The following is a 26,411-nucleotide window of genomic DNA, read 5'->3' as shown; positions in this document are numbered from 1 at the left end:
CACGGGAATGGTACATTTGATGTGAACTTTATATAACTTTACATGCATAAATGTTCTTTGGACAAACAGTTACATTCTACTGTTATAACAAGTGACAGGTGGCACAAGAACTGTGAAGATACTAATATTGATATTCAGTATAACTACGAATCAGAATTATGCCTGATGATATGTCACATATCATACAATCCTCTGCAACCACTTGCAGAAACTGTTCCCGTGAAATGTCATCATCGTTTTTTTCTGATGTTTCACCACTTTTGGCACATTTTTGAGATATCTATAACTATAACTAACTGATATCTATAACTGACCAGTTTGTGTTTTGTTCAGCTTTTCAGTTTTTCTAGACTTTTGCATCCAATATCATGGTGAAACCACAGCATTTTTCTATCTTGTGAAAGCACAAACAACAGGAACCTGTTTTCGTAATCAGTTTGCTGAGATGCGGTGCCTAGTATGTCCTCTTCACAGAACGCATTGAGCTTACCAGTATGGTCTCAAAATGATGCAGAAATAAATGACTGGATGCATAGGAAAACACTTTTGTAAATCGCTCTGGATAAGGTCGTCTGTCAAATGCCTTAAAAGTAAATATAAAAAACAACAGACAGAACACATGTTTAAGGTTACATAATACAAGACTTTAGACAGGCTTATCTATTTGTTGAGCTGGCAGAAACACACACATGCATATATACACACACACACAACCACAGAAAATACTAAATCTATATTTACTACCAGGTCTAGACAATACACTTGGACTGAATCAGTACTCATGGAATATTGCATAGAAATACTGTACAAATGTATACTTTCAGAATTATTTAAAAACAATTTAGACCACAGAGAGAGAGAGCGAGAGAGAGAGAGAGAGAGAGAGAGAGAGAGAGAGAGAGAGAGAGAGAAAGAGAGAGAGAGAGAGATATGACTGAAATAAACTGAAAGGAAGCTGTTTGCTTCCCTGTCTGGATATGTGCACGTGTAAGAATGTGTGGGTGGGTTTGTTCTCTCACTGTTCCTCTCCAGTCAAAACAGCACATGTATTTGAGCATGCTTCAGCCTTAATATTTTTCTGAGTTTCTTGTTGAACTGAGGTATGGAGCTCAGAAGTTAGAGTATGAGAGGGGAGGGCCCTGTCTGTGCACCAAGCAGTCTCTTACCAATCACAAGGGTTTCCCTTCCTTCCTTCTCCCTCTGCCTCGCCCTCTCTCTCTCTCTCTCTCTCTCTCTCTCTCTCTCTCTCTCTCCCTCTGTCTCGTCTCTTCCTGTATTCACGCACAGGGGCAGGGAAAAGTGAAGGGCTTGGTTGGGGGGGGGGGGGAGGGCTTGGGAAAGAAAAGCTAAGCAGCTTCTGGTTTTGCTTTTAAATGCATTCCTGCTGAATCGCGTCGTCTCCCCTCCGCACACAGAACTGGTGTGGCACTCACGAACTCGAACACTCTCACTTGCACACACCCGTCACATTCGCAGAGCGATTGCACATGCACACACGCACAGCCTCAGTACCTGGTGCACTAGAAACTCCAAGACAGGAGCACCTGCAGGGCAGCCAGCTGAGGAGGTGACAAAGGAAGGAACTCCACACACAAGCTCGCGCGCCTGAACCACACACATAGACACACACTTTGGTGGAGAGTGGCACACGAGTGTGGGACAGAGGGTAGCTCTCAGTGGTAGCGTCTCTGTCATCCTGGTGCACGTGCTTGAGGTGTCTCGATGTCGGACGAGGGGTGCCGCTCCCCCATCGGTCTGGACTGTTGTAACTGCTGCCTGGATCTGGCCAACGGCTGCGAGCCGGATCCGGGGCCAGGCCGAGCGCATCACGCCAGCCTGGGCAGCCCCACTTCTCTCAACAACTTCAGGCAGCTTCGGGATCAGCTGCTCTACCAGAACCTCAACACAGACAAGCTGAACAATATCATGAGGCAGGATTCCCTGGAGTTGGTAGTGCGGGACCCCTGCTACCTGCTCAACGAGGGCATCTGCAACAGCAACATTGACCAGACCATGCTGTCCATCCTCCTCTTTTTCCACAGGTACACACACACACACACACAGCTAAACACAGATAATGGTTCAGGACAGAAAGCCATTTACATGTACTCTATTTTACTCTCTTTTTAAAAGTTTTTTAAAATCTATAACTGACTTAAGGCATTATATATAATAAAAGCATTATACTCTTTATAAAAAGTGTAATGACACTCATGTAATGACATTTTATCATAATAGCTAAAATTTTTCAATAATTCATAGGAACTCAAAGAAAGTTTTTTTTTGATGTGTGCAACAATACAGGTAGTAGCAAAGTGAAATAACAAAATAATGAGAAACAGTGTGTCTTTGCAGATAATTCATGCTGACAGAGGTGTTAATTCTGATACTGAAATGTAGTATGCATTTCACCATCACCTAATAATCAAACATTTAATAATTATAATGGTAAAACTAACCAATCTGGATTATTCCAGAGTCTCAGTATGAGGTATGTTACTCAATCCATGGAGCAGAATCCTAAGGGAGTTTAATTACTTCTCATTTACTGACATGAAGTGTGTTATACTCCATTATTAATAGTGAAAGTATTAATGCTCAGAAAGCAAGGTTGCACTACAATGGTATGCTTACATACTTTTCTATGTAATTTGGGTGGAGAGAAGTAACCAAATGTGCCAAATTGTAAACCATGAGCTGATTAAATGCCATACTGACATCCGCTGCTCCTGCACAAAGTAGAAAACAAATTCCAGTACCTGACTTTTGTATGTTTTTAAGACCTCATGGGGTTCATTAAGAATCCCATAATCCTGCAATGCTTGACTGAAATGAAACTGACAGATAGCACAGGGTCTACATAAGGCTGACGGGTACACTGAAACACTGCAACAGATAAAATGGTCAACAGATTGCATGTAAACATATTCGATGATTTGACAATTAAGTATAAGGCATGTGTTTTTCCATGGAACCACCCAGGTTGACACAGTTGACTGAAATGTTTAGTCTGCTTCTGAATTAAGATGCAGTGGCTTGTGGGAAAAGGTAGTTAGATGTAATCAGGTGAGGAGGCGTAATGTATCTTTTTAAAATCTAGAAATATCTGGAAAACTGTCTTTATATTTCTGCCTGGTAAATGCATAGGTGCAGTCTTTAGAACACACTTCGCTAACAGATTGACATTGACATGACAGGTTGGTAATAATAAAAAAAGTAGATTATTTTCCCCACTGACTGTGAGTTGACATTGCTGTGCATCTTTTTCCCCACTGAGTTTCTTTGAGCTCTGAGCTGCAGGCAAATCAGTGACCTGATAACTAGATATAAGCATTGAAACGTCAAAGTCAATAATTTTAATTGAATTTAATTGAAGAATTTTATGGAGGCTAAATTACTAAATTATAGTGAAGTACTGAAAAATTGGCTGATGCCAAATTGTGCCAATAATTCTGAACACATGGAGAGAAATAGTACACCAAGGAATATAGCTGACAGAAAAAACAAAAATAAATCTCCTGATAACAATAACAGTGAGTTATTCCACTAATTTTGCTTGCACCTGTGGTGTAAATGCACAATGACAGTAATATAAACTAGCTCTATCTAACAAACTATACCACAACATGTATAAGCAATGTTATCTACACATCATTAGTACCCTGACCTACGTCATTTACTAAAAGATGGGTATTTTTATAGTTGGAAGTACTGTGGTAATAAAATGATGGCACAGCTATCTTACTTTCATTAGTGAAATTTGTTGCTCATCTCAGCGGCTCTCATAGATCTATGGCATTAAAATACCTCTTTCCTTCAAAACTAATCTAAGACCCTTTCTGCCAGGTCTAGCTAATATTTAACCTACTTTATCATGAGGTCCCTCCATTTGGTCCTGAAAGGTCCCCGTCAAGGTCACTTATTGATATTGGTTGGTAGGACAGTGCACAATAGTGGTTCCCAACATTGTGTACCATTTCCACTCTTTCAATTTGCAGACATTAGTCTGCTTCAACAGCCTTTCCTTAGTTCCCAACAGTCACAGGTAATAATAGTCACAGCCCTTTTGGTCAGTCGGTAAACGTAAAGGCAGCCATGCTGTGTGTACTCTGCTTTCTACAGCTACAACTACAACATGCAGGTTCTCTTCTTTATGATGAGTTTGTTTTTTCCACTCCACATTCCTTACATACAGTTTCATATTTCTGTGCAGCTCAGAGAATAGCTGAAATAACTCTTTCTAATAGTCCCGAGCCCATATTTTTCACAGAACAGAAGCCCCTGATAGTCTGTTAATGGAGCATAGTCTTATTGATATGTTGGAGATAAAAAGATGTGTGTCTGTTTAATAAGGCTTAGGACAGGGAGGGATTTTGAAAGTAGGAATTCTCTTCTGCAAGGACTACACAGAATGAACTCACTGACCTCGTGCTAAAAAACAAAACAAAACACTGATGAGTTGATTCAGTTTGTTAAAATGTGCTCAAAAGATCTTAGCCAAGCAGAGATTGAGAAGATTTACTTTGAATGTTCAGCAGTGTGCAATGAAACACCATGCAAAAACATAGTCTTTCAATTGCCTTCATGTTTTATGAAATTCTTTGAGGAAAAAAGGAAAAATGTGCATATATATGTAAAGTCATCCGAATGAGAAATACATGCATACTGTTAGTTCACGTTTGCCTTGGTTGGTGCAGGGTAGCACTAAATCCAACACTCACTCTACTGTTTGCCTGACAAAGCACAACACCCATATCTGGGCAGAACACTTTGTTCACAGCCGTCCATCTCAAGTGTGGATTTCTTGGGTGTTATTTTCACAGCAGCACTCTTGGTTGAGGGAATCTGTTACAGTAGTTAAGGGCGCAGTGAGCATCCAGCCTCACACAGCGGCAGCAACAGAAGGAACATGCTGCCAACTCGCATGCAAACATAAATCACTTTGGCAGGGTCCTGCCTGCAACATAAACCTAACAAAAACAAGACATGCACAGTTGTGTCTATAGCCTGCGAGAAGCACTAACAATGATGACACAGTGGCCCGGTCGGGGACATAAACTCTTGAGTGTGAGGGAGAGAGTGTAATGACAGACAGTCTAGACATCCCATGGGAGGGAACAGCGTGGATAAGGGTGTGATAAACTAACATCTACAACATGTGAGTGCTGAATGTTTTCTTCTCAGGACTTCCAGAACCAGGGGCTGGAGCACTGCACTGTGTAAGCCAGTTCAGCCAGTGTTGTTTTGCTGTTGATTCTATTCAGCCCAAATCAGTTTTTATTTAAAATAAGTACACTGCCTGTACCTGAGCAACCATATCTCATCTGAAAGATAGAAATTATGGAAGAATGAAATGCATTTCCATAAAAGGGCCAGACATTTACATAAATGCTTCTGGGGTCATATAAGGCTGTTGAGCATTGGCTGAGGAGCTTCTCTTTGAACATTGTTTTGAGAAAGCAAGCCTGATCCTACAAGATAGGGGGCAGGATACAGGCCTTTGAGGGTGCCAGATCTGGATCCCTTGAGAATGAACTTCCTCCTACACCAGACCCTTTATGTATTCTGTGGCCTATTGGTTTGACATGGAAGAAGATCAGATGAAGGCGTTTCACACCCATTTCTCTCAGCTGTGTGAGTGGAAAGGAGGTCTGGGTAAGATTGATAAAAGAAAAACAGGTCTGAGTCTCACTGCAAACAGATATACTGACTTAGGGAGGTCTCGCTGTGGAAATGTAATGGCCTGAGACAAGCTTCTTTTGTTCTTCACTTGAAGACATTCAATTTTTATTTGTAAGAATTTGATAAAGGGAAAGCCAGTTCCTTTTTAAGAAGAAAAAAAGGAGAAATAACTATGACTATTAAACCTGGCCCTACTACTAACATTAGTAAGCAACTTTAAAATTATCCAAATTCTATGAAGTAGCTTAGCAATCATCCTAATGGAACTCATAACATCCCAGTTTTTGAGTTCTTCATAAAGGATCTTTATAAATGTATTATCAATAAAAAAGTCTGAATTTCACTTTAAATTCTAATATATAGATAACATTCTCTATCCAAGGCTTATAATATTAACACAGCAATTAATGATGCAAAACCCTTGCTGACGATTGTCTTGGGCCATACACTGATATACTCAACTGTTAATATCTTAGTCATAATATTATAATAGTGTCTATAATGTGACTCTATTGGCAAAACCTTTATTATCAAATAACGAGGTTAAAGTGTTTAGATGTAAAAAAAAAAAAGTTTCCCTGTCATAAATTAAACAGTCACAGACAGAGGTGTGTGATGTCTTCTTAAATGAGTAGATGAATAGCAGCATTGTCATGACTAGGTCAGTGGAGGACGGAGACGGTGCCGGGGCAGAGGGCCAGCCGTGGCTTTGTTGCCTGGTATAAGGTATTCCATTCACAGAGGCAGGACTGGGCACTAAAGCCACTGTCTACAGGACACACCCAGTACTGGTATTCAGAGAAACACCCCAAATATCTGAGGAATAAATGAAGATTAAGTGAAGCTACACTGATGGAGCCACATTGATAACATGTGAATCATACATTGTCAGCGCTCTAAAACATGTTGCTTATGGGCTTGCATGGGCAAACATTACAGAGTAATTACAGGAGCAGAAAAAGATTTTTCACAGGATAAAATGTCATCTGAGAAAAATGTTGCTTTAGGAATGAGCCCATAAAGATTGTCCAAATATGAATAATTGGTGTGGCAGCAGAACCATGCAGGGCAGTGTTTAGTGCACTGGGGTTGTGCATGAAACAGATGGCTTCAGTGATGTTTATCACAGGGACAATGGAAGCCTAACTGTGCTCATGTGACAGCCAAGGAAGACACAGTGGCATTTGATCCAAGACACACTGGAATCTGCCTCCTGAAGATCATTCCATAACAAGGAATTAGGAATGAAAGACAAAGGGCTGAGAGAGGAGAAGCTGTGTGGCCCAATTTTGATGTTTGCCTGTAACTCTGGTGTTCCAGCTTCAGCATTTGTGCAAGTTGTGAAGTTACGGTAAGACAGACAGCAAGGTTACAGGGAGATGAGCCTTACTAAGGACATTCTGTTTCATAACCTCAGAGTATCCTGGCAGGAGTAGCCATTGATGGAAATCAGTCATCTATGCTTTCAGACCTGGAACAGTGTCCTAAAAAAGCCAAAATATTCCAGCCTAAACTTAACAGCAACAACAAAAAAATTATTCAGCATCCAGAGTTTCCACTGTCACTTCTAATTTGAGTCACTATGGTGAATCAGACCTCTGACAAAGTCACATCAATTAGACAGACATTATGTGTTTAACATCAATTTTAATGATCTATGCCCATGTTTCTAAGTAATGATTCACACCCCTCTGTGTGCTTAAAAATGCGTTCAACCTATTCACACTCAGTGTATTGTTTGCTGAACGTTGTGCACATAACCAACACATCACGCAATTTGGAGTGGCTGGCAACTGCATGGGTTATGTAAGAGGCAATGAGCTGGGCTGAGAGCAGAGTGCTGGACTGTGGAGAGGTGCTGGCCCATATTAGCCTTATCTGCTCCCACTCAGGCAATGGCATCTGTTAAGATAAGGAGAGGTCCTGTCAGTAACAGCCATTCCCCAACAGTGCCATATCAGAGTTGTGCTGTCTGCAAGAATCGGCTGACTCATTCAGTCTGTGTACCAAGACCTGGGCACTTACTGCCATTATAAACACGGCTAATGCACAATACACATAACAAATTTCACAATCAGAAGTAAATTAATTGAAATCCCCATCCTTTTAATGTGCCAGAGGTACCTTCAGACCATGCCTGGGGAAGCCTAGTTGTCTTGTTGGTGCCATGTTCACAGGGCATTGAGATTAACCCTGACAAGCCCTGGCTGTTCTTGGGCTTGGTCCAATCAATCCAGAATGCTGAGTTCTGCCTGGTTATCCCATGGGAAAAATGAATCACCCAGCCACCACAGCTCATCCTTTGTTCCACTAGAGAGCTACAAATAATGCTTTTCCACAGCCTTCTCCTTTAGTAGGCGGGAGCTCGTGGCCCTACACATGCACTAAGTATTCCTGCTGCATGCCAGTAAGACAGTAGGCTCTTACTGGGTTTACCTTTACATCATGTATGGGTTATTGCGCATTCACTGGTCCTTTTAGAATGAGCATGGTATGCAATTGTGTAATGGAGCCTTTCTTCCAAAACAGCCTTTCAGTGGTAAACAATTCTAAACTGTTTTGGTTTCTTGGACTTGGATAGTTAATTATAGGAGCTCTGTTTCTAAAAAATGCCACTCTCACACAATAGGTCAGGCAACCACATGACAACCTGCAAACAAACAAAACAGATTTTCCTCTGGTTCATAGGTTAGTCCAGACCCACTCTCAGTGTAGCACACTGAGTTCATTTAAGCTTGTATAATAATGTAGTTTGTTTAAAACACCAAGGTCAGAGGGAACAAACTTATTTATATGTACAAACAGTATATGGAGCAATGTTTGAACATAGTCTTAAACTTTATGTTTTGATTTTAATCACACACAGAGTTGAGAAACTGCATAGGCAGCACCCACCTTATCTTGCACAAGATGCTGATATCATGCAGAAATGGACTGTGTGGCAGCTAATCACCTTTAACATGAGAAAAGAATGGCAGAGGAGAAATGTTTCCCAAGGGGTCACATGCGGAGATGGAGAAAGAAGTACTAGGTCTTTAGCTTAGCTCGGAAGACAGTTTATGTTGAGTAACTGTTATATAGCACTGCTGTGAGACAGACCTTTCTTATGTAAGTTCTTGCTGGATACAAGAAAGCACATCAAAGTCAGAGGAACAACAAAATGGAAGTCGACTCATTTACCTATTGAGTCTTGTTGGTGAAACGGATACAAAAAGCTCATCACATAATGTGCAAGGCTGTTGATTGAAACAGAAATTTTCAGAGGGTGAGGGTGTAATTGAAGAGTAAAAACAGGACACAACTAAACTTCTAGTGATTTGTACTGATGAGGAATTGGCTGATTTTGCCCTTTTTAATAATACATGCTTCACCACCCCGATATTTAGCACAGCTGTGGGAAACTGAATCTGATGATGGTGAGAAACTGAGTTTAGCAGTTAGGCAACCTTTCCTAGGTTCCTTATGCAACCTAAGCCTTTAGAGGAAACTATCAGCCTTTCTGGGAAACACCCTGTTTATGTTTATGATGTGTATATATATGTGATGAACACACACATACGCGCGGGCGTGCTCACACACACACACACACACACACACACACACACACACACACACACACACACACACACACACACACACACGAGGAGACGTTCGGGGGAGGGGCTGTACCGTGACAATTGCTAGATGTTCAGCCTTGAATCTCTCTCTTAAAAATACTGTATGGGGTTATTTGTCCAGTAAGTGAATGGATTTATGTGCACCTTCAGGATCTTTTATTTGGGATCTTTTCTTGCACAGAAACACTCTCTGCCATGTTCTGTGATGCTGTCATTGTTTTTTTTCTTGGCCCTGGTACAATGTGGGCTGAATAAGCCAAAATTACAAGCAAGATGTATTTTGTCTGAGTCTCTTGTCTCTGAGTCACATCTGCTCATTCTTTACCTGGATGCCCAGATGTGTATGGCACCATTAAAGCTAACACTAGGTCTTCTATCATATATATGAAATAAGTGGTGATTCCATAGTTCATGACAGCATTATTACCAGTGAGACACCATAAAGAATTATAAGTAAGAGAGTGCATGGCCAACAGCAAAGACTAATAGCCAAATGAATTAACAGAGAAGTAATGGCTAAATGCAGAGGAGAGAATACTGCTTGAGGCTACAGCCAAAATTTCACCAAAGAAACCCAAGAGAATGGGAACTGGAATGTGAAAAGTGCTCCCTGCCTCAGCTGAATGACCAAACACCTCTCTGTCAGGCTTTTTGCCAGAGCAAATTTCTATTCTGTTCAGGGCTCTCTCAGGACCCACTACACATAACATTTTATTATTCAGAAAAATGAGCAATATAAGTGCACAGTTATGATGTTTTAGTCCTGGTAGGGTGCAGTGAATGTTCATATGAGTTTGTAGCCAGGAACCTGAGACAGACATTGCCTGCTCTTTGACACAGGGTGAATACTGGGTTTGGGAGTTAGTAAGTTCATGGAAATTCTAACTGAGGAAGTATTTGTTCCTGAAAAAAATTATTGCTGTTGTCCATAATGCTTGGGGAGTTCCTGCTTTAACACTCCTTAAGAAAACAGTGATCTTTGTTATCCAACGTTAACCAGAATTACCTTTAAACACATGTATGCCAGACCAGAAATACATTCTGATATTTTAAATGTACTGTATGCTCCCATAATGGCATGTAAAGAAACACTGTATAAAAAATTCTGAGCATGAGGTGAACATAGTGGCATCTGTTCCTAGTTTATAATCATGTTTAGATTAGTGGAATGTTTGTCCACTGAGAATATTTAATCAGAACTAACATTTACTTTACACAAAACAGTGAGCCAACTCACCATTATGCAGATTTACACAATGCACTCTAGCTTTGTTGCAAAAGAATTGATTGCAGTTTAGTTAAAATGAAAGATTGGAGTTGTGTTTGCTTCACCTTCCTTAGCTGTAGTGTACTCATACAACCTTAAAAATCATATTTGAAACTGACCAAAGGGCACATTTTGGAGAAATGCCTGAGTTTGTAAATAATTGTAACATAATCCAAAGGTGGTTGCTGTTTTTTTGTATTGCCACCTATTGTGGACTAAGGAATATGGGTTCAAATTACACAGCAAGCAGCTAATAGTGATAAGAGATATTGTATGTTAAATGTTAAGAAGAGATATAGTATGTTAAGGGCACAGCTGTAACCATGTCATTCACTTAGATAGCACATGGTTGATGAGAAAATCGATTTCGCAGTTTGTACTTTTAAAGCTTGGCTTAATAGTAATGCTTAACATGCATTGTGTTGCTTTGTTAAAGAGCTTCAAGCTTGTGTTTACTAGCTCAATTATTGATCTCCTCCAATCCCCAGTATTCATCTTAATCAAGCCCTGAAGTGGAGTATTTGTTTCAGGACAGTGCTTGTCTTAAGTGTTTTGTATACAGACATTAATCAGAGTCTGGCAATGAATTTTATGTTTAGGCCATCAGAGAACAAACATGTTTAACTCTTTATAAATCTGTGCAAATTTCTTTTGAGGTATCATTGATAGTGAATTGAAATTCAAGAAGGCAATATTTTTACCATTTACATCTGTTGCCATGGCTACAAAAAGAACAATGGGTGATGGCTGTCATGGGCCAGAACAAGTTTCTCCATTCCATGTCTTACTCAAGAATGTGCCTTGCAAAGGGTAACACACAAAACAGATTAAAGGTTTAAAGTGTGGTCCATAAGCCAATCAAGTGGTAAGAAGCTAACAATTTTCCATATGTCAGCATATTCATACATGTGATGAGTGATAAAGTGTAACGGTGAGTGGTAAGGAGGTGAACACGTGTGGAGAAGAACGAAATTTATTTGGGGCAAATCCAGATTCAGAGTCATCAGAGCAGTCCGGGGTCATTGAGGCAATATGTAGAGTACAGGGATACATGATAAACAGAAAAACACATTAAGGCAAACAAGGGAAGCAGGCTATAATAAAGAAGCTAGGGGAAAAAAAACACACTTAGGTAAGGAAAAACAAATGGCTAGGATCACAAAACAGGCTAACAAACAAAGGTTTCAAAACACAGATGGGCTTTCAAAAACTTTCAGCCATACATCCAAACATTCATCCAATGAACAGCCAAGACACAGGTAACAAGACAGGGTTTAAATACATGAACTTAACAAGACTAGAAATGAGGAACAGGTGTGGAAAATCAAACTACGGAATGGAACCAAAACACACGAGACAGGAAAACCATTGAACATGGAAGCTGGAAGGGCCTAACTGCAACAAAGTTAATAGAAGATCTGCACTGATTTAATGTGTTAAAATTAGGCCTTCTTTGTTAATGGGAGTCTACCACTGAAAACCAGGGAAAATGTTTCAGTTAAGGAGATTGAATTGTGTCACTGTTAAAATGGCCATAGAAAAATCTAGAAGCATCCTATGTGCCACCCAAGGCTCTGTTAGTGTCTACCTTGTCTTGCACACTGGCACCTTTTTTTAATCTAAAATACTTCCAAGATGTTTGTGTTTCTACAATTTACCTAAAGAACTGGGAGTACAGCCAAGCTCACTATCAGAGGAAGCTCAGCAGAACAACAGCTGTGTGAGCCCTTGCTCCCCGCCTCTTTCTCTTCCTCATTTTTTTTATTTCCCTGTTTCAGTGTTCTCTCACTCACAGCGCACACATACAAGCATGTACACAACCACTCCCACAAACTTGTCATCTGTGCCAGACAGTACAGACAGTAACAGGACACCCTTCACACAAACATTAGACAGGCTCATATCACGCAAGTGTCTGGTGCTGGTTTGGATAAAACTATAAAAAAATTGTCTGTGGTATTTCTGCATACAACCCCAACAAAAGTCATTCAACCCAAACTTTTACCATTTTGATTCTTTTAAAGAAAAAAACAAGCATAAGCAAAACTGCACCCTACATGTTGAAAGGCGTAGGAAAACATTTTCTAAACAAAATTAGTATCAAAAAATAAGTATCAAAAAATGTCCACAAAATGTCCACATGCTCTATACTGTATGCTTTGGATGTTGTTCACTCATGTAGCTAGCGCTTCCTCAGGAAGCGCCTCTGTCGAATTCTCTGTCCTGAAAGCCCAGAGCTATAAACCCCACTTCCATGGGGCGCTGTATAATAATAGAGCCTTTCTATTGTCGCTTTCCTCTCCATCCTCATGTGAGGGTCATGCAAAGGCTCAACATGGCCTCTATTTATTTACCATGCTGCTAGGAAACTCTTGGTGATCAAGTTCATATGCAGTACAATGTAAAGTTATCGCCCCAGACCTAGGGCTGTGTTTTGATCGATGTTTTGATGATACAGAATGCAATCATGGTTGCTGTACAGAGCAATATATTACAATGCAGTATAAAGTATACAGCACACCTATTTATTTATTTATTTATTTATTTATTCATTTATTAAATAAATAAATACAATTAAAATTATTATATTGTTATTATATAATCTTGTAAAATATATAAGATTCTAGAAGAAATAAATTCTGCCATGAAAAAAAAAGTCTACACGAAAGTCACATTAAATAAATATGTACTAATATGTTTCATGTTCATTTTGATTCAATGGTGGATTGCTGTTTTGAGCACACAGATTTTATACAGAAGCCTGACTGATGTACTCCAACAGGTTGATTGGAAGACAGTCTACACCCTTTATCAGCAGAGCATGTAGGAACACAAAGAGCATGGAAGGGGCCTGGAGACAGTGCAAACAAGCTTAACATCGAGAAAACATGTGGATCAGGGCAGGTTCACAGGATTGCCTTACCTCTCAGCAAGCTTGCAGGCATTCTGTACAACAACGCCTTTGCTCTGAGCCAGACAACAGGCGAGCAGTCGCAGACGTGTCAAACACACACTAATTATTGGAGGCTGGGGGTTGGGGGGGCTGGCTGCTGGCACACTTGCACGTTTCAGTAGGGCGAAGCTGAGTTTGTTGACACAGTACAAAGATCATGGCAAGCTGTAAGTGTGGAGGAATCACTGAACCCCTGCTGGTTTCAGAACTCTAGCAAAAGGGCAGCTTAAAGAGAGGTCTTGGAGATGTCGGAGTGTGTTTGCTACTCGACAGTGTGGTCTCAACACAGTAACATTGCAGTCCCACCAGTCAGCTGTGCTAGTTGGGTTTGCACATTGTGGTGGAATTGATTGTATGCTCCTAACAAAAACCCCCCAAAACAAACAAACAAAAAAATCTATGTCAGGTATTTTGGTAATTTGTGTAATGACGGAAAATTGTTCTGCATTGTACTGCTTTAGAATAGGCCATAGGTTGTCATTTGTTTTTGCTTGAGCTGCTTTTGGAAAACTTGTCACACCCTTTGCAGGGGTGTGGCAGCTTGCCTTTTAACTTTGCTTTCAGTTCTGTAAAAGCTTGCTCTTACGAGTGGCCAGATGACATTAAAAAACTGGGGCAAAGTGTAAGTGCTATCCATATAAAGGTCTATTTTTCACCTTGAGGTTAGAGGACATACTGTGCCATATTTTTTTCCATTTACCATATAATGGAGTTGATGGCTTCTATCCTGTTTGGACTGGGAGCAGGCTTTTCATATGGGCTGAAAAAAGTTTCAAATGAGTCAGAGCTCATTATATAACAGCTGCGGGCAAAGCGTGAGTGTGGGCGAAGAAATCCACTGTGTGTAAACACACCATAAGAGCATGTCTCAGACGATGTCTGTGTTAGCATTTGACATGGGATTTGCTAGTCTCAGAGTTAGAAAGAAGTGCCATCAATAGCTTGGAATTTGCAAATCAAAAATTCTACATGATTTGCTCTGTTACAAACATAGCAACATTTACATATATTAATAAACATTTGCCTGGGGTGTATCAGAGGTCAATGGATTGGCAGCATTTCAGGGGAAAATCATAAATTCCATTTCAGAGTGCTGTAGGACTTTTGACCTGCTGCTTGTAGTGTGCACCTAATGCTCTGGCGGCATGCCAGCATCTTGCCATCTTTGTGTGAACCACCTCCAGTATGTCAGTGCTTCCAGATTGTACTGGAGATAATATGACAGCTAGTTGGCTCTGAACTCCAGCTACATGAGTCAGTCCTCTACATTATCTACCTCCATCTCTGTTCTGTTCTTTTGTGGCTGCAAACATCTCTCTGCCCGGTTAACTCCGAGAGATTTTACGTCACTGACTTTTCTACCTGTACTGGTATTATTTTTTTGTTCATGCTTTTAAAGCCTTAAACTACCTTTAACGGTATGTAGTTTGATACAATACATATATACATAAAGGACATGCCCATTTACGTACATGCAAACACATGCAAAGAAACATGCACACATGCATGCACTTGCTTTCTAACATGCTTATGCGTGATTCTTACAAAAGCAAGCACACACACTGGGAGACATGTTTGAGTTTTAATAGGTCTCTGAGCTGCAGGGAGCGGACTACTTTCTCTGGAATATTTCTCAAGCAGTGAACCATTCAGGGCTGCGAGTGGGGATGGGAATATGTCTGTGGGGCAGTGGGGTGGAAAGGGAGAGAGAGGTAAGGGTAGGTAGTATGGGCCAGTTGCTGTAAATCTGCCCTGTCTGAGTCTGCCAGCCGCACCCTGAGCTGAAACGCACCAACATTCTCCCTCACCATTCCCATTGAAACTTGAAGCTAGACTAGTATGGACAGATTACAGGTTTGTGTCCTTTAGTATGTATGTCTGCCTGCAGGTCTGTGAGTGTGTGGTGCAATGTGTGTATGCACATTATTACAATTTTTCACACTCTTTTGACCTTTTGTGTGATAAAGACTGAGTGAAAGATTACTATTTAGCTTGTGGTTTATTAGGTGACTGATACAAATGTCATTCTCACAGAACACCAAATAATTTGCTAACTTAAACCCCTTTATGATGATTCACTGTATACATAGGAGTAATGAAAGCTTTGTGGTAACCATTTAGCAATTTGACTGATCATAAAGGTTTCAATGAATGAAACACAATTTTGCCCACAGAGCAATCTATCAACACCAGCTGTATTCAGTGATACTCCAGATATCATCCTTCTCTTTATCAGCCTTTTCTTTTTTTTCACCTTCTGCTCTCCAGTTAATTAGACTTGATGAGCTTGAGGACATGAGGTAATGAATTCATTGCCTCATTGTGAGACACCACAGTATGAACTATTGAATAGCAATATATTTGCATTCATTTTCAAGCCAAACTGCCTACAACAGACAAATAAACTCTCCACTCTCCCTGAGAGACTGAACTGTGTCTTTGAAAATTAATTAGACATGACGTGTGCGCAAACTGGGTACTGCTCTGGGATGAATGCATTTGGGTAGAGGTTCTGCTGCACTCTGCACCCCATAAGGTCCCTCTCTGCCTTTTGTGCACATGCCAGCTGATTCGCATGCGGACAGTCCTTCATCGAGAGCTCTGACATCAAAACAGTGCCACCCTGCCTCCCTCCTGGTGAGCTTATATGCTCTGCTCGACACCCAGAGTGCTTGGCAGACCTTTGAATGCAGGGACTCTATGACCACCCAAACTTTTATGGTTTCACCAAATCTGGGAGCCACTCACTCTCAGTTTCCTCCAATGAGACGCTGATCCAGACACTGGCAAATATGCTTTCTTGGGCCCTCCATGCATGAATGTTTTATTACTGTGGAGAAACGTGCTGCATTGGCAGCACCTGGGCCTTTGGGTTCTGCATGCGGCGCAGCAGCCAGAGCTACAAGGCAGCACTGAGAACAGGAGCCACTTTCTTCAGAAGCAGCTGAATATATATATATATATATATATATATATATATATATATATATATATATATATATATATATATATATATATATGAGCAGGAGTTCAGTAGCCCTGGGAGCGGTCACTTGCGACTAACCTGCTTGGACATTTCTGGGCCATTGTGGATAACGATGCATTAGTAATTGGGCCCATTTGTAGGAGCTTGGATTCTGCTGCATGGCTGCCATCACATTTGGAGTGGTCCATGTTCATGCCTGACCAGAGGCTAGTCTGCATGCAGCCCATGAGCCTGGGTGAGCAGTAGTTTCCTCAGAGACATGCTGCACCAAGTCCCTCTGACAAATGTTCTCCTCTTCCAGGCAAAAAACATTAAATTCAGTTAAAGTAGCAGTCAAAAATAAAGCACAATATTATAGCTGGCTTTGGGCTCCCTGTTCTCAATCATGTCAATTTAAGAAGTCAGTTCTTTTTTAATCACATCATAGGGTGACCTGATGAAAGGGGTCTTTCTAGAGAGAGATTCTGCATTTATCAGAACAAAGTCCCTTGGGATTGTGAAAGCATAACTCATTCTGGGACACTGGTGAGATTATGGTAGGCCAGAAAGATGCTAAATCAGTTATTCAAAGATAATGCAGTAATTTGTGGTTGGGCTCTAGTAAGAGTTTCTTGGTATGCTGTTGCTTACGGCCTTCATTCTTGGGGAAAATCACATGACATCTATGACAATGAAATAAATCTATAAAAGCTTTTAGCACTTGGTATTGCAAAGACAGGTGTGGAAGGCAGGACATACACTGAAGGTGACCTGGAGTAAAAAATATACATTACATGTTTTGAAAGAGGTGTACATTTGTGCTCTGAAATACATTTGTCTGTAGAAGGGAGCTGAGCACAGCTGAACGTACAAAATGTGACCTTTTTTTCTGATGTAAAAAGCAACATTTTCTTGCTCCATAGGCACTCTTTATAAGATACACAAAGGTGCCTCCTTTTGGGAGAGCCTGTCATGGCTCATGCTTATTGCATGCCAGCACATGAGGCCTACCCACTATAGGCAAGTTCATGCGCAGAGAGACTTCTGCTGTACTTCGCTGCATGTCAGTGGTGACACAATAATGGATACATTCACACCTAGCAAACTGCTACAATAAACCTAGCATGCATGGATCATTGGGACCACATTCGGCACACTTAACTGAGCTGAGCATGGAGCTTTGTGGAGATCAAACATCAAGTGTAAATGGAATTTCTCAGTTGGTTAACTCTGAAGGTTTAGGTAGTGTTATTCCGATCTTCAATAAATCAAGGCAGAGCCGTGACTGGGCACCCAGTTTCCCACCATTTAAACTTCAAGCCTCTGTAGTAAACTCCATGAACAGCCAGACCAGGAGTCTTGCTTGAGGCGACACACAGATGGCTGCCCTTGCTCCACTTGTAAAAATCTAGTGCTGGATGGGCTTGGATTGGCCAAAAGCCTTCCAATAGCCTTAAGTGCCTACAGTAAGCACCCCTCGGTGACTGTCAGTATGAATGCGGGCATTCACCGCCTATCTCAATCCCATGTAATCTTCATTGGCTGTGTGGAATATCCTTTGACAGCTACTGTACAATAATGACTGGACATTCATGAAGATCATTGAATAACCCACAGGCTGGTCTGCAGCCTCTTGTTTACTCTGCTACAGCTGGGTGCTGATAAGACAGATGTCAGAGCAAAAGGATCAGGGTCAGGCTCTCACCTGGCTCATAAATCCATATAAACCTTCTTATACACATGGAGACTGGCTGTTCAGTAAGTATTCAAACAAAGGCTTACATAAGTGACCCTGTATCATTAGGTAACTGCACCCTAGTATGTCACATGATCAACACACAGAATGCATTTGTGGTTATAGAGGTGATAACAGCTTAAGTAGCACCTCATTTGTGCATGTTGATAGAAAAATATATTCATAAGCTTTGTGTGCAAGCACACATCTCAGCTCAAGGACATAAGTAATTCTCCAAACAATTCAAAGCCTTTTTTTTTTTATAATGCACACATAACATACTACTTAGCACAAATCCTAGTAAAGAAACTAGTAAAGAGTAGTAAAGAAACACTTCTGTTTATCTTATATTTTACTTAATTTTGTCACAAGTTTCAATGCAAACCATTACAGGTGAGCCTGTACCTGGCACACAAATTCCAGGTTTTGCTGAGGCAAATAGTTTTCAAGCAGGTGGTTGCCCAGCATAAACAGTTTTTAAAACTTTAAACCTTGACATAAATGTGTCTTGTTGCATGGTGGGAGGTCATTTTTATCATGCTACCACTGTGAGGATGATGAGTCTCTTTGTAGCATAGAATACCATTTATATTACAACACAAACATATATTGGAATATTGGGCCTGTAGGGTACACAAGCTCAGTTTGGATTTTGTTATTCAATGTGATGTGCTCACATTCTTTGGCAAAGAAAAGGAACAACTAAATCAATTGTATAAATTGATTCTGGACTGAATAGGAGTTAAAGCTTATTCAGACAAAGCCCAGTTCTCTCAGCCTTTAATCAAACCATTAATTGTTTTTAAAAATGTGAACACAACCTTGTAACTTGAGTAGCTCCTGCCTCAATGCGTTTTGTACAAACACATGAGTAATTCCTCAAAATAAAAGTATGTTGCACTTTGTAATAGTTCACCTTTGGAACTTTGTTGCACTTTGTAATAGTTCACCTTTACTGGTTTCTTAACATTCACTTATAACAATGGTGTCTGACAGATGAAACATGTTGTCTGAATCTTTTGAACAAAAAACAAAAACATTTCGTGAGAGGACATCATTATTTTAATGGGCTACAAGACAGAACAGAAGACACATATGCTGCACACACACACATATACCTGTACTTTGTGACCCTTTATGACCCTATCATCATGCCATTCACATATACTACTATTTCTGTTCACATTTTTAGTATTAGCTTGATGCCCTGCCACATGTAAGTCACTATTTGCCAAGGACTCATCTCCAGTGGTATTTTAGGTATTTGTATCTGGGTACAGAAAAAAAAGTACTGAGCAGAGGAAGCAGCCCTGTCTGTACACTCTCCTCCCATTCAGCTGGGAGAATGGGACACTTTCATCCACGACCCTACTACACCAAAGAGCTTGCACAACACTCATCTACTGTCCAGGGCCAAGCCTACCTCCTGCAGCCTGCAGTTCTCATATAACGGGAGCCATGAGCTACCAGCCTCCCTACTCACCTAGTCTACTGAAGAGGAGAGACAGGCGGTAAGTGCCAACATGGCTCAGCTGAATGGTTATCATTCACATTGACAGCTGATTGATTGGTTGTGTGGGGTTGCGTAGGTGTGCAAAAATGAGTGCTTGTCTAACTGCTGTGACAGTGCCAGGTTAGTGTTGTAGGGCTTGTTCTACAAGATGTGAAAAAAGTTCTTCTGTCACTGAACAGGCTCATTACTTGCCTAACCTCATTACTGTAATCACTCACAGAGGGACTGTTCAGATTGTATAATGTTATTCGGAGCTGTATAGTTAAAATCAAGTTAAACTTTTCAGTAAAGACATAAAAAAGTACAGTATACTCACATTAATATTACATATTGTTTTAACAATTAGCCAAATTTAATAATTGTAAAGGTAATAAATAACACAACATTCTTGCAAAAAACGCTGTGCTGTTGTCATAACATGCAGTGTCATTTCACCCCAAAGTGTCATGACACATCTTAATGCCACCACAAATCGATATAAATTTACATAGCTATATCAACTTTACATCAAAATTGACAAAATAAGGTCTTATGACAGCTGACACTTGTTTCACTAGGCATTTATAAAATGTTATGTATGTTTGTCAGTTTGTATATTATGTATATTTGAAATGATAGGGGTGTGTGTATATATATATATATATATATATATATATATATATATATATATATATATATATAGATAGATAGATAGATAGATAGATAGATAGACAGATAGATAGATAGATATAGATATATATGTATATAGATGCCATGTAGCCTTCTAAACAGTGCCCTTCAGTAAAGTGCTATCAAAAATGTTCATGGAACAATACATATGCTGTAACATCATTATCAATACTGAGAAGGGGGCTCCCACATTGTTTCTAGGAAACAGAAGTGCCCTTGTAACATAAAGGATTGCAGTGTAACTTACTACTGACTTTAACTACTGCACTCTTTGTATTCAGCACTGTATCAGCATTTCATATCAGTCTTTAAAAGCATATTGATTAAGAGTGGGCCCTAGCAGCTTGGGGATTGCTTGTTCATTGGAGGGAGCTGGAGACATCTCCACCCTTGCATGGCGACAGTGCTGGCAGGCACACCGCACCACGTCCCAGCTCCATTCACTCTGTGTGATGCCCAGAGCTTTTGTTCATCCTCGTAGCCATGTTCCCTCAGTGTCAGTCATGGCTTTGAGACTGCTGACATAATTGAGAGTGGAAGACATTTTATATTGTGGCACACACAGGACGCCTGTTGTCATTAGATGCCTAATCAGGGGCTGTCAGGATCCTGGTCCATCATGTGCAGAGCAGAAGGAGCTCAGTAATTATGGAACTATGTTACACTGGTGCATGTGTGCTCTCATTTGTCACATTCACAATGGGCTCTCAAAAAGAAAACAGCTCCCTTAATGACGATTACATAATGGGGAGCTTGCCACTAACTGAGATGATCTGTACCTCACCACCTGCAGGGCTTTCATCATGATACAAAACCCTTCTGACTATGAAAGGGCTCTTTGTCGGCTCTCTATAACCTCCATACTATTGTCATTGTTTCATATGGTTCAAAATAATCAGCATCCACCAATTAGCCTGACTGTAGAACAGTGGGAGTCTGTAGCCTGGGAGATAAGAAGTAAGGGTTCACCTGCCTCAGCACCACTGCTATGAAATCCATCTTGGCAGCATCACAAACTCTGCATGAAACTAAATGTGACAGGCACTGCTGATACTAATGTGAGTTCACTTCTCCCATATTCAGTCTCTTTAAATAGAATCAGTGGAGAGTACCATTCTTACTGTTCCATGTGGATTGGGATAATTAATTCTTCATCCCCTCAGAATACATATTAAACCTCTGGAATGAAACTATAAGAAGTTATGCCTTTAATTTAGTTCAATGTGGTAAACATTACATAATTTTTAAGGCATTATTGAGATATCAATTCCAAAAAAAAAAAAACCTTTTGCAGCCACTGCAACAATTCTATTTTTAACCCTCCGAAGTCAAAGGGAATTTTCTCTGTTTCTACATATTTTCTTAAAACATCTGTTAACCTAAGCAGATGATTCACTGCCCAAATTCACCTCCCACAAATACTAAAGCCATTCCAAATCCTAACTAAAAAGCACTCCATTCGTATGAAACATCCCACTAATAAAACAATATTGCTGTCAGTGGGTTTTAGCTATTCCCTACCACTTATGCCATGTATCAATCATTAATCTCATGCAATTCCCAGGGAAATGCTCTCACCTTGTACTGAGAATCATCAACACAAAATGGACCAGTCATTTCTGGCCAGTAAAATATCTTGATCTTGAAATAAAGTTTTCTGGTATCTCATGAAACTCTGTTTACCTAATAGAGGCAGAAAATGCACTGATCACTCAAATCAATAAGCCACTCCCAGTTATCTCTGTTGAGTCATTGTCTAAATGTGCAGGACATTGCTGTGCTTTAATAAGTGAAGGCCTATTTAGGCTTACAGCTACAGATATATATATATATATATATATATATATATATATATATATATATATATATATATATATATATATATATATATATATAATTTATTTTTTTTAATAACAACAGCTTCTGTAACAAGTTACATTTTCCTGAGGGAATCAATAAACTATTATCTTATCTTACCATTACAGAATAACATTAACTATAAATTACAAATATTACTGTACAGTTTCCCATAAATTGAGCTATTTCTGGTTTATAACGTTTGAAACATTTTACCTGGAGTTTCCTTCTCCCTTAAACCAGATACTTTTGCAACAAGATGTGTAATGAATAACCACTCTAGACCTGCTCAGCTTTCTATTTCATTGATTTTCTTTATGTGATAATGCCACTCTCAATGCAGGATATCTGTTAGGAAAAACAAAACCCTGCTCTTATAGCTTTCTGCTGAATAGTTACATGAAGAGCATGGGTCTGGATTGACAGTTTATGTGAATTTCTTTCTCAGCATACTGTCTTATGTCTGAATATGTCCTGGTTACTTACTACAAAGTACAGTTTATTGACATCATTCCTGTAAATGTATAACATGATTTACACAATTATTGAAATTTAAACCAAGGGCTACTCACAAAAAATACCTTCACAAAGTTTACAGTATGATGTCTCTGAGATAATTTTTCTTCCTTAAATACAGTCAATTTGTGAGATATGTTAGGTTACCATTTTGCTTTATGAATATTATCATTAATGTATCAATATTTCAGTCATAGATACAAAGCCTTAGACATCATATGCAGCATAATACTCTCGTAGCATTGTTTGCCTGAACATGCTGGACACGTGAGGCAATGCATCTGTAATATACTGTGTAACCACTAGAGGTCCCAGATGATCCGACAAAGGTGCTGCAAAGAACACTATAAGGCTTGGAAAATACCTTTGCAGGAAAATTCTTAAATATTGTAGTCTCTTTCTTTCTTTCTTTCTTTCTTTCTTTCTTTCTTTCTTTCTTTCTTTCTTTCTTTCTTTCTTTCAGTTCTGCAGCAGATTGGTGTTATAAATATAACTTAACTATAACTTATACTCTGGAACTTTTACATGCATTAGCTTCGTTTATTGAAAAGCTAAACTAGGCTGCATGCAAACATTTAGATATCTTTGCACTTTCCAGTTGTAAAGCATATTTTATTGTTTTTGTTTTGATCTTGTTTTTGACTTGTGTATTACTGTTCTTTGAACGAGTTCAGGGAGGGGTCAATTTGAAAATCTATGACAACAGATTTATTTGAATAATTTATGCTTGCCTCACACCACGTCACTTTACAGTACATATAAATACGGCACTGCATCAGAAATAGTATCACTTGCCGACAGTGTTTCTTTGAAACCACAGTAGACTCCTAGAACCCGGTCTTTCGGACACATTGCAATAGAGCAACGTGAAAACACCAGGAACCTAACCTAGTATACTAACAAGACGCAAACGTGGCGAGAAACATTATACAAACGAGTTTAATCCTGAACATGAGTACGGAAATGTTCAAAACTCCAATGGAGCTGGCCGTCTATCAACTGCACAACTTCTCAATCTCCTTCTTTTCTTCGTTCTTGGGAGGGGATGTTGTATCTGTTAAACTTGACAACAGGTAAATATTAGATATCTTTTTTTTATTTATTAGATGTATATTAGAAGTCGAGTACTACAACTTGGGCGATGTCTTGGACTAGCGGATTTAACTCCGGCTATCAGACTAACTCGTTTGCCAATGGGGAAAGTATTGTTTTGGTGTATGTAATGTGATAATTATCTAGTGGCGACGACTGCATAAGCTTTGCCCACGCTAAAGACTAGCCTATATTAGCTTGGAAATAGGTATTGCTTTGCGGGCTTTTTATAGCCACGCTGTCATTTTAATCCAACACCTCAGAACGGACTGCTCTCTTTTTCGGATTTTTCATGTGAGCTTTCCATTGCCCCATATACTTTTTACACTTGTGTAGTGATTTGCTTCTAAGTAATATTTATTTTTCTTTCATTTGCAGTGCCTCTGGTGCAAGCGTTGTGGCAATTGACAACAAGATCGAACAAGCAATGGTAAAAATATATTTTTTAGAAGACCCTGAATGCTAAATATACTTTTTGTTCCTTTCACAGTTTTCTAATTATTTTTTCATAATATCCCTGTTATGACATACAAGACTACCACTGTGATGTCTTCTCATACTCCAGTGGTGCATGTTTATTGTTCCTCTGCATGCTAGAACCACTTATGGCTGTCTATTGAAAGCAATTGAAACTTTGGTTATTTATAATTATTTCATAGCTAGACTGAAGAGAGTTTTAAAGTGAAAGACTGTAAAATAAACCCCTCTCCCTTTCTTCTCATTCCAGGATCTTGTAAAGAACCACCTTATGTATGCAGTCAGGGAGGAAGTGGAAATCCTGAAGGAGCAGATCAAGGAACTGGCGGAGAAGAACAACCAGCTGGAACGTGAGAACAGCCTGCTGAAGAACCTGGCCAGCCCCGAACAGCTGGAGAAGTTCCAGTCGCGCCTTCCCTCAGAGGCCGTGCTCTCGCTGGAGCATCCGGACCTGGGCACATCCGAGCAGCGAGGCTCTGGATCGGCCGTGTAAGTGGCTCTGCCAAGGGGCGGGCAGAGCCACAGCCCTCACCTGAAATGGACCTCCTGAGTCGCCGCCATTGTTGTTGTTGCATGGCTTCTGAGTGAAGCTGGCTGTACAGACACAAAAACCTGACCAAGCGACTGCATCCGACGCTCCGGAGGCCTTCGACTGTTGTGTAATATCCGACAATCTCTTCGGACTGATGCGGCAAAGAGAGAGCGCTGTAGATGTCCGAGGTTACTGTACAACAGGACCGGCAGCTGTGCGCCATGGGGCCTGGCCTGGTCTTTCTCTTGCTCACTTGTCACGGGAAGAGAGGGGCTCGTCTGACGGGGCTGGCCCGCTGGCCCAAGCTGTGAAATGTTGTGGTCGCATGTCCTTGACCTGTCCGTGTGGAGCCAAGGACACATTCCCTTTAAAAAACTCCAGTCTCACAAGAGCCTCATGTGGAGCTTTTACTGCTACAATCCGTCTGGTGTCTCTGGCCTTGGCTGACTGTACCACATACATATGGTCTCATGTTAGTGGTCTCTCGTATACAAGACCACAAGGGCTCATGTAGTTGAAAACTGTTGAGCTGGACTTGTGCAGAGTACTGGTCCTCTCTGTCACATTGGTAATTTATTACCATACGATTCATATGTCTTGCTTTTAATCTCTGCAGATGGGGCTTGCTGCTTAGAGGGGAATTGCTGTTTTTTTGAAACTGCATAAAATCAACTTGTTTATATTCTTTGTGTATAAACTGATGATTATTGTGGGGATAGACGTATGCAGACATTTGCTTAGTTCTGTAAACTAGCACCTGATATAAAGTGCTTTGGAATGATGGAGAGGAGGAGCTTCTACTCTCTTGCTGCATTTGCACTCTTGACACACCTCTGGTGATCTCACATGCTAGCCTGCCTGTTGGCAGGACTTGTGTGAGTGCATGTTGAGGAGCATCCCATGCTCCTGAATTAACGTAGTGCTCTTTAACTACCAAAGACTTGCCTCATACTCACATGTCAGCTAGTACCACATGTTACTACACAGGGCTGAGGTGTCCCTTTCTGCTGTCAGCAGACTTTTCAAATCTGAGGTATTGTTGCTTCACTGTGTCCATAGAGCGGAGTTTTTCAGTGATGTAAGGATACAAAATGCACACTGCAATAAACCTTATGTTTACACAAAATTATCATTGCTTCCATTCCATTTGCCTTTTGGTTTTGCATTCTGAAATGCAGAACATTTACTGCATTTAATATATTATGGCTAGCTTAGGCTACCATCATAACTAACCTAAAGCATCTATGAGTTTGCATTTATGAAATGTGAATTTGATATTAACTTGTAAGACATTAGGGAATCTTTTGAGTTTTCATTAGAAATAAAAAAAATTAAAGCTATATTTCATAACAATTTCTCAATCTCCCACATTCCAGTTGTACAACCCTCCACCAGATTCTAGGAAATCTTAGAAACAGATCTAGAACAGGCACCATGACACTCATGATCACACAGTTTCATGGAATATGTCTGTTCAAATGATCTGCTTACACTGGAAACAGTGACCCTCTCAAATAGTTATACTTATTATAGTTG

At 40.1% G+C, this 26,411-nt stretch overlaps 1 protein-coding gene across 2 annotated transcripts; it reads left to right on the top strand.

The window, feature by feature from the left end:
• Positions 1-1,334: 1,334 nt before the first annotated feature.
• On the top strand, positions 1,335-26,004 carry tsc22d3 (TSC22 domain family, member 3). Of its 2 annotated transcripts, none has more exons than XM_027017004.2 (3): positions 1,335-2,042; positions 24,245-24,296; positions 24,594-26,004. In XM_027017004.2, exons 1-3 carry the CDS (start codon positions 1,723-1,725, stop codon positions 24,834-24,836), a joined length of 615 nt encoding a protein of 204 aa, XP_026872805.2. In that variant the 5' UTR covers positions 1,335-1,722; the 3' UTR covers positions 24,837-26,004. The 2 variants fall into 2 exon arrangements, with proteins under 2 accessions (XP_026872805.2, XP_026872812.2); XM_027017011.2 differs by lacking the exon at positions 1,335-2,042 and adding an exon at positions 23,550-23,847.
• The last annotated feature ends 407 nt before the right edge of the window (positions 26,005-26,411 follow it).

This window comes from Electrophorus electricus, chromosome 12, assembly GCF_013358815.1.
Source record: "Electrophorus electricus isolate fEleEle1 chromosome 12, fEleEle1.pri, whole genome shotgun sequence".
In the NCBI taxonomy this organism is placed as follows: Eukaryota; Metazoa; Chordata; class Actinopteri; order Gymnotiformes; family Gymnotidae; genus Electrophorus; species Electrophorus electricus.
Note: the sequence above shows the minus strand (reverse complement) of the source record. Positions and strands in the feature narration are given on the sequence as shown.

Coding starts and splice junctions, on each gene's coding strand:
- tsc22d3 (XM_027017004.2), top strand. CDS start 1,723: ATGTCGGACGAGGGGTGCCGCTCCCCCATCGGTCTGGACTGTTGTAAC. Junction 2,043..24,244: donor ATCCTCCTCTTTTTCCACAG/GTACACACACAC, acceptor TTTCATTTGCAG/TGCCTCTGGTGCAAGCGTTG. Junction 24,297..24,593: donor ACAAGATCGAACAAGCAATG/GTAAAAATATAT, acceptor TTCTCATTCCAG/GATCTTGTAAAGAACCACCT.